This window comes from Heptranchias perlo, chromosome 5 (assembly GCF_035084215.1).
Source record: "Heptranchias perlo isolate sHepPer1 chromosome 5, sHepPer1.hap1, whole genome shotgun sequence".
Lineage (NCBI taxonomy): Eukaryota > Metazoa > Chordata > Chondrichthyes > Hexanchiformes > Hexanchidae > Heptranchias > Heptranchias perlo.
In genome coordinates this window covers 117,464,198-117,477,047 of record NC_090329.1, presented here as the reverse complement: position 1 = coordinate 117,477,047, position 12,850 = coordinate 117,464,198, and the positions used below count along the sequence as shown (strand labels likewise).

Here is a 12,850-nt window from a genome sequence, read left to right as displayed (position 1 = left end):
TAGATTTGAGGTTAGGATCAAATCAGCCATGATCTTATTGAATGGTGGAGCAGGCTCGAGGGGCTGATTGGCCTACTCCTGCTCCTATTTCTTATGTTCTTATGAAGAGGGTCGGGAAGGGACCAAAGTACAGTTTTTGTAGTAGGGAGGAAGGCGGTGAGGTGGAGAGGCCGAGGGAGGGAGTTCCAGAAGGTCGGGGCTAGGTAGCTGAAGGAGCTGCTGCATGATGGTGGAGTGGGAAACAAGAGGCCGTCCAGGGTTGGGAGCAGGGACATAGGGTTGCAGAAGGTCAGAGACGTGGGGGGTAGAGGGTGCGGAGGGATTTGAAGGTGAGGAAGAGGATCTTGAAGTCAATTCTCTGGGATGCAGGAAGCCAGGTGAAGTTTGGCGAGAACAGGGGTAATGAGATGGCGGGGTTTGGTATGGGCAAGGACACGGGTCGTTTCATTCTAGGTGATTTATAGTTGATGAATGGTAGAAGCAAGACAGCCAGCAACAACAGCATTGGGGAAGTCCAGCTGTCAAATGATAAAAGTGTGGATTAGGGTTTCAGCAGTGGAGGGGGAGAGAAAGGGGCAGAGGCAGGTGATATGGCGGAGGTGCAAGAAAGCGGTCTTGGTGACATGTCAGATATGGGGGAGGAAGCTGAGCTCAGGGTCGGAAAATGCGGCCAAGTTCGGCACCTCTGGGCTAAGCCTGAGGCGGCACTTGGGAAAGGAGATGGAGCCTGAGGTCTGAGGTGCGCAGGCGTTTGTGAGAGCTGATGATGATGGCTTCGGTTTTTGCTGAATTAAAGCTTTGACTCATCCAGATCTTGATGAAGAGCCAAAGATGGAACCCTGGGGTATACTAGAGGTGACTGCAGAGACGCGAGAGGAGAAACTATTTGAAGCAATGTAATGTTTGCACTGCAACAGGTAGCAGTGGAACCAGAAAGAGCAGTGCCATGGGAGTGGAGGACGCAGAAGAGATATTTGAGGAGAATGAGGTGTGGAAGACAATGAGTAGGTCGAGGAGGATAAGGATGAACAGTAAACTACCATCGCAACTACATAAGATGTTCTTGAGGTGTTTTTTATTTTTTCTAGGATATGGGTGAGGCTGGCAAGGCCACACATACCTAGTTGCCCCGAGAAGGTAGTGCGGAGCCTTCTCCTCAAACCGCTGCATTCCTTGTGGTGAAGGTGCTTCCACGATAGTGTTAGGTAGGAAATTCCAACATATTGACCCAGCGATGATGAAGGACCTAGTTGGTCCTATATAGGTCAGTACCACATTGGACAGTGCCTTTACCCACCAGTTCATCAGGGACCTACCTATTCCCACTGTTAAAAAAAAAACTTTTAAGGGCAGAGCATGATACAAGTTTTTAACATAAACTAATTAATAATGTAGGCGCAGAGTTATTTTGTGCAATACATGGCAGGAGAAAAACAGATTATATATAATTAGAGGCTAAAGAAAGCATTACCCAAACTTTCTTTGACGATTTCTGCCATTCCCAGCCAATTGAGGCTAATTGTAGCCCTTTCCCCTTCTTCCCAACTCCTGCCCAGCAGCGGCCAGTACAAACAAGTGATCAAATCTGATTACTTTACTAGTCTGCATGGCTCAGGGCGCCAATATTTCTCAACTTCCCAACCGTCAGATTGAGGAGGCTGGGGGCTGCTTGACCTAAACTTAACTCAAGGAATAACTTCACGTTTGGCACTGTTGACTTGTAAAACTGGTCTGACAACTCATGTAGTTCACTAGGAGCAATCAAAGGGAACTGTACCATTTCCTGATCAGTGAGGATTAGAGTGTAGGAAAAGGAAGAGAAATCAACAACAACAACTTGCATTTATATAGCACCTTTAACATAATAAAATGTCCCAAGGTGCTTCACAGGAATGATTATCATAAAAAAATTTGACACCGAGCCACATAAGGAGATATTAGGACAGGTGACCAAAAGCTTGGTCAAAGAGGGTCTTAAAGGTGGAAAGAGGTAGAGAGGCGGGGAGGTTTAGGGAGGGAATTCCAGAGCTTAGGCCTAGGCAGCTGAAGGCACGGCTGCCAATGGTGGAGCAGTTAAATTCGGGGATGCGCAAGAGGCAAGAATTGAAGCAGCTCAGAGATCTCGGAGGGTTGTAGGGCTGGAGGAGGTTACAGAGATAGGGCGGGTGAGGCCATGGAAGGATTCGAAAACAAGGATGAGAATTTTAAAATCAAGATGTTCCCGGACCGGGAGCCAATGTAGGTCAGCGAGCACAGGTGAACGGGACTTGGTGCGAGTTAGGATACGGGCAGCAGAATTTTGAATGAGCTCAAGTTTATGGAGGGTGAAAGATGGGAGGCCGGCCAGGAGAGCACTGGAATAGTCGGGTCTAAAGGTGACAAAGGCACGGATGAGGGCTTCAGCAGCAGATGAGCTGAGGCAGGGGCAGAGATGGGCAATGTTACAGAGATGGAAGTAGGCAGTCTTGGTGATGGAGCGGATTTGTGGTCGGAAGCTCATCTCAGGGTCAAATAGGGCGCCAAGGTTGCAAACGGTCTGGTTTAGCCTCAGACAGTGGCCAGGGAGAGGGATGGAGTCAGTGGCTAGGGAACGGAGTTTGTGGCAGGGACTGAAGACAATGGCTTTAGTCTTCTCAATATTTAGTTGGAGGACATTTTTGCTCACCCAGTCGGAAAAGCAGTTTGATAAATCAGTGACAGTGGAGGGGTTGAGGGGGGTGGTGGTGAGGTAGAGCTGGGTGTCGTCAGTGTACCTATGGAACCTGACATTGTGTCAGGTTCTTGATTCTTGAAACTAGACCTGTTTGACACATTGAGCTTGATGGGCTGAATGCTTCATGGTTCTTCTAGGGCATTGGAGACTTTTAAATGGCAATCTTAGCCAGTTTTCTTTTTGCCATCAAGAAGCTGTAGACTCAAAAGAGTGAGTCAAAATGTCCATTAAGAATTTCAGCATCAAAGAAAAATGAGGTTTTCACCTTATTATTGCCACATTCATTCACATGAGTAGCTTGTAATTAGCAAAATTCTGTCCATTTTGAAGTCGATAATCAGCAAGGACGAGGAACTGATTATATCTGTTTATTGTAACTACCAGATTTTATATAAAGACTCTCGCACAGAGAGCCAATACAACCAGATGAAATGATAGCACAACACATGGGCGGGTGCTCTCAAATAAATGCTAGTCTGACCTCATTTTTTCTTCTCCCGTTTCCACAATCAGTGGGCAGTCACAATAATCAGCAACACATCCTGATTACAATCAACCATCCTTGCCACACACTTTAAATTGGTTTCTGCAAGAAGGTAAATGTTGGTCAAATTGTTTTTAATTGTTGCAAACGATGTTCCAATTTTAACAAAGGAACTGTCCCAATGGTCTGAACGGCAAATGCGCCACATGGTGTGGTGTTCCGTACGGATGGGGAAGATCCCAGGTCCTGGTCTATGCTGAGCTGCTCTTAGCCGGAGTGAGCAGTGCCAATGCTATGCCGGTCTAATTGTCCACTGTCCTAATGTGGTGAGAAAAAATAACAATACGGGGTTCCTTGCTCCTATACGGTGAATCCTGCTTTTGAAAGTGTGGGTGTCAGGTGAGGACAGAATCGAGCTAAGCTGTGGTGCCTCCCCAAGCCCCCCCCTCCCCCAAACAGTCTCCGCACAATGAAGAACGGCCATTTCGGAAAGGTCACCGAAAACCGAACCACAGTTTTAAGGAGCAGAGGGGGCGGGGGGAGTCTTCAGCAATGGCTCCTCTTAATCTTTTTTGCTCTTCAGTAACTGTCAAAATCCTACCTTACTTCAAATGGAACATACATCTTTTAAAATCACGTGCGCAAAAGAAGTAATGTTACGAAAGGACAAAGAGCAAGTGCAGGATACATGGAAAATAGAAATACGTTCAGTATTGACAAGTTGGGAAGTTGAAATGTTTTATTACTTTTGCAGGCAGCTAAAATGGTGCTAACTGGTGTTTCAAGGTTAGTGACAGGAGTTTGTAAGAATGGGAAAACTGGTCCGATTTCTGGACAGAAAATAGGAATTGGGGGATTAATTTCCAGGCAGGATCTCCCCCAGAAGTGGGCTAGCTGCCAAATTGGCAGCCGGCAACTTCTGTGTCCCCAGGGCGCCGACTAAAACAGGTGTTAGGCCCCTTGGTTATGCTCATTAGGGGTCGAACTCCTGTTTTAGGACCCCAAGCCAAATTCGGCAAAAATTGGGCGGAGCATGCGCCATGCATGCTCCGATCAGTTTTTCCAGGTCTACTGCAATCTAACCAGTGAATCCGTTAAGGGACCGCTGGAGACTGCCACCGAAGAGGTAAGTTTTCAGGGTTTTTCTTTAAACTTACCGTAACGTGGAGCCAGGAGGACTGAGGGTGCGCTGTTCCTGGATCCACAGAAATACTACTAGCTGCTGCCGGCGCATGCTCGCTCCCCCTCTCCCGTTCCCCCTCCCCCTACCCAGCCCCCTCCCCTCCCAGGACGTACTTGCCGGCCGACTCCGTGTCGGAACCAGCCAAATTTTCCAGGGCCCCGATCACCGTCCCAGCTCGCCTGTATTATGCAGACGAGGCCCGTGGCCCAATTTCCAGTGATCTTCAGGCCTTCATCTTCCGGCACGTGTTGCAGGCGCGACGCCCAATAGTACCGGTTTTCAGCCTGAGACCAATTTCCCGGCCAGTAAGTCACACCTTATTAAGTGAAATTCTAATAGGCTGTGATAAGGTGTAGTCGTTACTTTCCTTTGAGAAATGTCATCCCTAAAGGCTGTCCTGCCTTGAATTACAACCAATTTTAGAATCATAGAATGGTTACAGCACAGAAAGCGGCCATTCGGCCCATCGAGCCTGTGCTGGTTCTCTGCAAGAGCAATCCGGCTAGTCCCACTCCCCCGCCCTTTCCCCGTGGTCCTGCAAATTTTTTCCTTCAAGTACTTATCCAACTCCCTTTTGAAAGCCACGATTGAATCTGCCTCCACCACCTCCTCAAGCAGTGCATTCCAAATCATAATCACTCGCTGTGTAAAAAAGTTTTTCCTCATGTCGCCTTTGGTTCTTTTGCCAATCACCTTAAATCTGTGTCCTCTAGTTCTTGACCCTTCTGCCAATGGGAACAGTTTCTCTCTATCTACTCTGTCTAGACCCAATATTAGTGCATTTTTCCGCCTATTGAAACAGTATAGCTAATAATGTTTTAGCATCACGGTAAAAATTATTTTAGGGCTCCTCCAACAGCTTAGTTGGTTTATCCAATGGTTCAGAAAGTCATCGCAATCTGAGCAAATCCTCAGGTGATACTAAACTATCAGGGGCGGTTGAATCAGAACATAAGAAATAGGAGCAGAGTAGGCCACACGGCCCCTCGAATCTGAGGAGCCAGCCCGGGAATTACAAAATAAATTAAACAAAAAATGCAAGTAGGCGGAACAGTGGCAGATGAAATCTAATTGTGGAGTACTGCAGACAGGAAGAAAAGATGGGTGACATAAGTACTTCATGAACGATGTCAAAAGGTTATAGCGAAGGCTGACACTGAAAGAGCCCTAGGGGTATTAATAGATGTAGCGCTCAACATATTTCAACATTATGAGAAAAGACTGGAGAAACTCAAGCTTCTCAGCCTCGAAAGGAAATGACTGAGAGGTGACCTTGTGGAGGTATATAAGGTAATAAACAGCATAGAAAAATTAAATCCAGAACATTATTTCAAATTAAACCGTGACAATCGGACAAGGGCCACAGGTTCAAACTACTGGAAGGAAAATTCACAACTGCTATCAAGAAGTTCTTCACAAGAAGAGTGATCAATACATGGAATAGACTTCAGAGTTGGTAGTGGAGGCAAAAGCCCAGGAATAAACAGCGGGATGCTGTGATGGGAGGATTGTAGGGTCCGTTTGGATGAATGACTTAAATGGCCTACCTCATTCGTATTGATCCCGTGAGCAGCCGAGCCATACCGGTCAGGAAGGCCCGGAGGTTTGAAGCATGGTCAATGCTGAATTAGTTGACCTCAGGTGGGGTGGCAGCAGGATGTCCCAACTGGCCTTCATGTCTCCAGGTTAGGGAGAGGAATCAGCCTGGCTTCTTGCACTCGATCGTTATCCAGTGTGCGGACACCAGCTGAGGACCAGGCCGGCCTGGTTGACCCGCTCACCGTTGAGACTTACCCTCGGAGCAATGGTCACTTGGGTGAGATGCTGAAGGGCACCTGTGGGTGCATGTAGGACTATCCCACATTCGGGAGAGCAGGGTGGGGAGGGGAAAAAATTAAATTAAACCTTTTCACCGCTGAGTAAGCAATTCAGTCAATTTTGTGGCTCAGCCAAGAAAACCTGGCATGAAGCAAGTGCAGCTTTAACTTCTCCTGCATCTCAATGTTGATAAGCCAGGTTTGCTCAGTAATTAGGCATGTTCTCAGTCAGTTCAGCAAACCAGCCCAGATAAGTTTGCTTAAAAAAGTGCTGCTGATAGATAAGGTTGAGTTGAGCTAATTGAATTCTATTTAAAACTGAAATAAATTCCAACTAACACTCAACACCCACTTTCCTGTCAGCCTTGCAAACAGGTTCCAGCACTTAACCAAGTGGCAGCAAATATGTTTGAGATACTGCAGCCCACCTACTCAGTGATGATATTTGTGTCCCTCCCTGCTTGGTTATTAACAGCTGAAAAGATGATGAATGGGCCTCAGTGATAAGAACAATGTGGCTCTGATGCTGAATGTACTAATTGTTTTTTCTGGAGGGGGAATTTTCAATTTATAATCTCACCTTCTTCAGCAAAGCCTGGTCTTCTGGGACTGGGCACTGTTCCACGGCTTTCCAGAACTGTTCTAAGGTCACTGCAAACAAGCAAAAAGATGAAAGAGCTTCATATCTTTAGGAATTTTTTTTCTTCTTTTCATTGAGATTCTACGTGCCTGCGATTTACACTTCACTATTTTCACAAAAAGCATGTACTGTTTCTTTCTCGTTGTTAGAAACCTTCTCAAAATCCATCTCTTCAACCAAACTTTTGGTCACCTCTCCGAACCCTCGCACCATAGCTAGACATCTGCTCTTTTATTTCTTTTGTCTATATATTATTATTTTTCTCCCCCTTCTCTAAAATTCCTCGCAAAGCTTTCTATGTTGTATAAATGCAGGTTGTTGTCGAGAGGGTAGATGGGGCTTCGGTTTAACGTCTCATCTGAAAGACTCAAAATAATTCCCTCAGTACTGCACAGACAAGATCCCATCTGCCCTCTCAGGTGGATGTAAAAGATCCCACGGTGCTATTCCAAGTGGAATTCTCCTGGTGTCCTGACCAACATTTATCCCTTAATCAACATTGCTACAAATGATTTACTGATCATTTATCTCATTGTTCTCTGTGGAACCTTGCTGTGCACAAATTGGCTGCCGCGTTTCCCTACATTATAAACACTTCAAAATATTTTATTGGCTGTAAAGCTCTTTGTCCTGAGGTCGTGATAATCCTACATAATTACAGATCCTTTCTTTCTTGTTTTGCACTAATTAGGAGGTAAAGTTAGCAACATGGGTGGAATTCCTCCAGTCACTAATGCTAAGGGACAAGTCAGGCTCAGTACAAAACTGGATTTTCACTTTTGTATTCGTGCTGAATTTTCTGTTAAAATTATTGGCAGGAGGAATTTTGCCATGATTTTGTGGAATACAGTGCAGAACAAAAAAAATTATACTGTAATCAAAAACTGGTCAGCAAGTTTTTGTGAAGTTACACCGAACATAGATGAGTAAATTGTAACAGAATTACACCCAACTCTTTAAACTGTGCATTGTCCTACTTAGCTGCAACTGATTAATTGCATGGACAAGATTACTGTTACTCAAGTCACTTTGTTTCAACAGAAACTCTCAATATAATATGACATTTTATTATATGTAAACCCTTGTGTTTCATTCAGATAGCAATTACATTACACTGAAAAGAAAAGCAGAACTACTGTTGCATGCAAAATGCTCATTACTTTTTTTAAAGCTTTTTTTCTACTTGTGTGGGTGGCTGAAAGGAGAGAAAAGGTTATCTGCTACCTACAGAATATTGTGACAGACTTAAAACCGTCTGACTCACATGACTTAAATTTAAGTTAGCAACTTTATAGAAATTGCTCTTATTTTTAAAAACTGAAGTAACCCAGTAACTGGTTTTGACACTCACGAGTCACATACCGTAGGTTGGTTTACATTTGCAATAAGAATATTTTCAAGGAGTGACCCTGAGCTGTGACAATATTCTTACAGAATAGAATCATAGAATCGTACAGCACAGAAGGAGGCCATTCCACCTATTGTACCTTTGCCAGCTCTTTGTAAGAGCTATCCAATTAGTCCTGCTCCTCTGCTCTTTCTCCATAGCCCTGCAAATTTTTCCTTTTCAAATATTTATCCAATTCCCTTTTGAAAGTTACAATTGAATCTTCTTCCACTACCCTTTCAGGCAATGCGTTCCAAATCATAATTATTATATAATAATTTTTGTGAATATTGTCAATCTTTGTACAGTGTATTACTGGTGGACTCGACAGCACATTATAAATATCCACCAATGTTCGTGTGCCCCCTGCGTGCTGTTCTTTGTGCAAATGCAAACAGTTCTACGGTGCAATCTAAGGGGTGATTGATCTGAGATTAAAAGTATGCAAAATTTTTGATGAGAATCTTTTACCATGATCTAAATTAAACAATAGTCTAACACTATTGTTCCACAGCACAGCATCAAAAAAAAAGCTGTAAATCCTAAACGGTCATTCATCCTGCCAAGTTTTAAAAAAAAATTATATTAATGGCATCGGTGTCAACGCAGAGAAAGGCTTTTACTCGCATTATATCAGACAAGAAGGAATTGATAAATGATGATTATATTTTCAGTCTCATTTTCTTCGGTGATTTTACTGTAGGAAGATCTTAGAAGTTACACGGTGCGATACGAATATTAAAGGCATTTGTCTGACATTCCTCTCGCTGCTATTTGAGCGGAGACTTTAACCTGCTCATTTTAAACGTGTTAATGTCTCTGCTGAAGTAGAGAAGGAAGGAATTTCTGACGAACATATTATACGTCCCTATGCTGGTATTCTACAGCGAGATTTCAGGATCAAAGAGAATAACTGAGATGGGAAGATCTGCAAATCACAACATCCCTGAATCCCTCAGATAATGAAGAATTCCGTGCCCACATGCAGCAAGACCTGGACAACATCCAGGCTTGGGCTGATAAGTGGCAAGTAACATTCGCGCCAGACAAGTGCCAGGCAATGACCATCTCCAACAAGAGAGAGTCTAACCACCTCCCCTTGACATTCAACGACATTACCATCGCCGAATCCCCCACCATCAACATCCTGGGGATCACCATTGACCTGAAACTTAACTGGACCAGCCATATAAATACTGTGGCTACAAGAAAAGGTCAGAGGCTGGGTATTCTGTGGCGAGTGACTCACCTCCTGACTCCCCAGAGCCTTTCCACCATCTACAAGGCACAAGTCAGGAGTGTGATGGAATACTCTCCACTTACCTGGATGAGTGCAGCTCCAACAACACTCAAGAAGCTCGACACCATCCAGGACAAAGCAGCCCGCTTGATTGGCACCCCATCCACCACCCTAAACATTCACTCCCTTCACCACCGGCGCATTGTGGCTGCAGTGTGTACCATCCACAGGATGCACTGCAGCAACTCGCCAAGGCTTCTTCGACAACACCTCCCAAACCCGCGACCTCTACCACCTAGAAGGACAAGGGCAGCAGGCACATGGGAACAACACCACTTGCATATTCCCCTCCAAGTCACACACCATCCCGACTTGGAAATATATCACCGTTCCTTCCTCGTCGCTGGGTCAAAATCCTGGAACTCCCTTCCTAACAGCACTGTGGGAGAACCTTCACCATATAAACTGCAGCGGTTCAAGAAGGCGGCTCACCACCACCTTCTCAAGGGCAATTAGGGATGGGCAATAAATGCTGGCCTTGCCAGAAATACCCACATCCCATGAACGAATAAAAAAAAAATTCAACAGACTTTGTGATTTTCTTTTCCTTTTATTGTGTTTTTTTTTGGTTCTGGTACCAAATGTAAATAAAGTGCAATTACCTGATTGATGTCTTGCATTAGATTGGTGTTCTGGTTCAGTAGCAGGATCGAGATTTGCGGTTTATTGGAACTAAATATATATTATGTGCTTAACAGCTCCACAAATTTATCCAGTGACTAGCTAAGCCACACAGAACAAGACCTGGGTTCAAACTCTGGTTGCTACTGAATACAAACTGACATCGTAATGTTTTGGGCAGGAGAAGACAATTGGTCCATCTAGCCTACCCTTCCAAACTACCCATCAGGTTCCTTATTGTGATTCTGGAACTGACATCTCTGTATCCCCTTTACCAACAGGAATTCAACCAATCCTCTTGTGAACCTCATTCCACCACCCCTGCTGTAATTTGCTCTACAATTTTATTACCCTATCATTTAAAAAAAAGTTGCCTTACATTTTCTTGCCAGCAATACAAGGTAACTTCCAATTTTCCTTTGATAACCATAACTTTAGCTCAACTGTAGCCTACACTATAACCTTCTCCACTTGGAAATGAACAGTTGATCTGAAGTGGGGCAGAAATAACAGTGCTGGAATTAACCTCACTGCTTTTGGGTTAGGGTTGCTGTTCAGAATTGCTGTCTAACAACTCCTGCCGAAGGGAGAGGGGTGTGTGTGTGTGTGTATATACGCTCCCACAGTCAAATAGACTGTCAAGACTCACACATAAACAGTGGTGGGCAAGGTCTGAGAGGGGGGGGGGGGGGGGTCTGCTGCCCTCGGAACTGTATGTCAGCAAGAGTCAGCACCTTCGGGGAGGGGGACGAGCAGTAGTAGCGGAAACTGGAGAGAAAAACAAGGCAAAAAAACCCCACAAGGTCACCAGCTAAGGAGCAACGTTGTTGCTGGTGGAAACTGAATGCATTACACAATTCACCCAAACATAGTTCTGTCTGAAAAAGTCTAGTCATACTTACTTCTGTACGCAGAAAATTCTTTCTGCTAATTTACCAGAACATAACGTGAGCATTAGTAAGAAGATTAGGCAGCCAAGGACTTAAATTAACAAAAGAGATTAATTCATTGGCACAAAAGTAAAAGCATTAGCAACACTAATGCGTACGTGGTGGAGTCTTTCTTTCCCCAAACATTTTTTTCCTCTGCTCTTCTCTTTTGGGGATTGAGAGTCTTTCATGAGATATGGTTCCTTGAGGGCCGGGTTGCCTTCGGTTGGTACCTCACCCAAGCGGCCATTAGTTGTGCATGGGCCTCGATGGTAAATGTTGGCGGGCTATTCTACGATAGCAATATCATAGATGACTCTAATCCTGTCCTCACTTGAAGCACATATGCACAGTGCAGTTTCATCAGGAGGCTACTGGATAGTGAGAAATCTGACCCATTTTTCCTTCCTTAACCCAGAGCACTGAGTCATTTGTGCCTGTACAAAACTCTGCTGCCCATATCCTAACTGGCACCAAGCCCCGTTCACCCATCACCCCTGTGCTTGCTGACCAATACTGATCCCCGGTCTGGGAACGCTTCGATTTTAAAATTCTCATCCTTATTTTCAAATCCCTCCATGGCCTCACCCCTCCCTTTCTCTGTAACCTCCTCCAGTCCTACAACCCTCCGAGATCACTGCGCTCCTCCAATTCTTGCCTCTAGCGCATCCCCGATTTTAATCGCTCCACCATTGGCGGCCGTGCCTTCAGCTGCCTAGGCCCTAAGCCCAGAGCCTTTCCACCATCTACAAGGCACAAGTCAGGAGTGTGATGGAATACTCTCCACTTGCCTGGATGAGCGCAGTAACGCTCAAGAAACTCGACACCATTCAGGACAAAGCAGCCCGCTTGATTAGCACCCCATCCACCACCCTAAACATTCACTCCCTTCACCACCGGCACACTGTGGCTGCAGTGTGTACCATCCACAGGATGCACTGCAGCAACTCGCCAAGGCTTCTTCAACAACACCTCCCAAACCCGCGACCTCTACCACCTAGAAGGACAAGAGCAACAGGCGCATGGGACTAACACCATCACCTGCACATTTCCCTCCAAGTCACACACCATCCCGACTTGGAAATACATCGCTATTCCTCCATCGTGACTGGGTCAAAATCCTGGAACTCCCTTCCTAACAGCACTTTGGGAGAACCTTCACCACACGGACTGCAGCGGTTCAAGAAGGGGGCTCACCACCACCTTCTCAAGGGCAATTAGGGATGGGCAATAAATGCTGGCCTTGCCAGCGACACCCACAACCCATGAATGAAAAAAAAATTCCCTCCCTAAATCTCTTTGCCTGTCTCTCTCTCCTCCTTTAAAACTCTCCTTTAAACCTATCTCTTTGTCCAAGCTTTTGGTCACCTGTCCTAATATCTCCTTATCTAGCTCGGTGTCAAATTTTGTTTGAAAATCGCTCCTGTGAAGCGCCTTGGGTCATTATACTACATTAAAGGCGCTATATAAATGCAAGTTGTTGTTCTATGATTTAGTACAGACCAGGGATCCAACCTGGGCCCTCCTTCTTTGAATGGCTCAGCTACTTAGAGTGACTGGGAGAGGTTTTTTTAAAACTACCTTCTAACTTATACAGAAACAGATCACGTTCAATGAAATTTGGCGATAATTCTGTAACTATGTTACATAAGTGTAAAAAAACAGAAGGAAATAACCAGGCCCAAATTCATGCTCAGGCCTCGAAGTTACTCTGTGAGATATCAGCATACAAACACTTAACACACCCGTGTGGAATTCCTTTTTCTGCAGTGATTA

General features: G+C 45.0%; 1 protein-coding gene across 3 annotated transcripts in view; it reads right to left on the bottom strand.

Annotated features, from left to right (window-relative positions):
- Window positions 1–12,850, bottom strand: part of acoxl (acyl-CoA oxidase-like) — a 294,551-nt gene that overhangs the window by 22,123 nt on the left and 259,578 nt on the right. For all 3 annotated transcript variants that reach the window (XM_067985091.1, XM_067985090.1, XM_067985089.1), the window contains exon 17: window positions 6,778–6,848. In XM_067985091.1, the coding sequence (XP_067841192.1) occupies window positions 6,778–6,848 (71 nt within the window). The remainder of the gene's footprint in view (window positions 1–6,777; window positions 6,849–12,850) is intronic.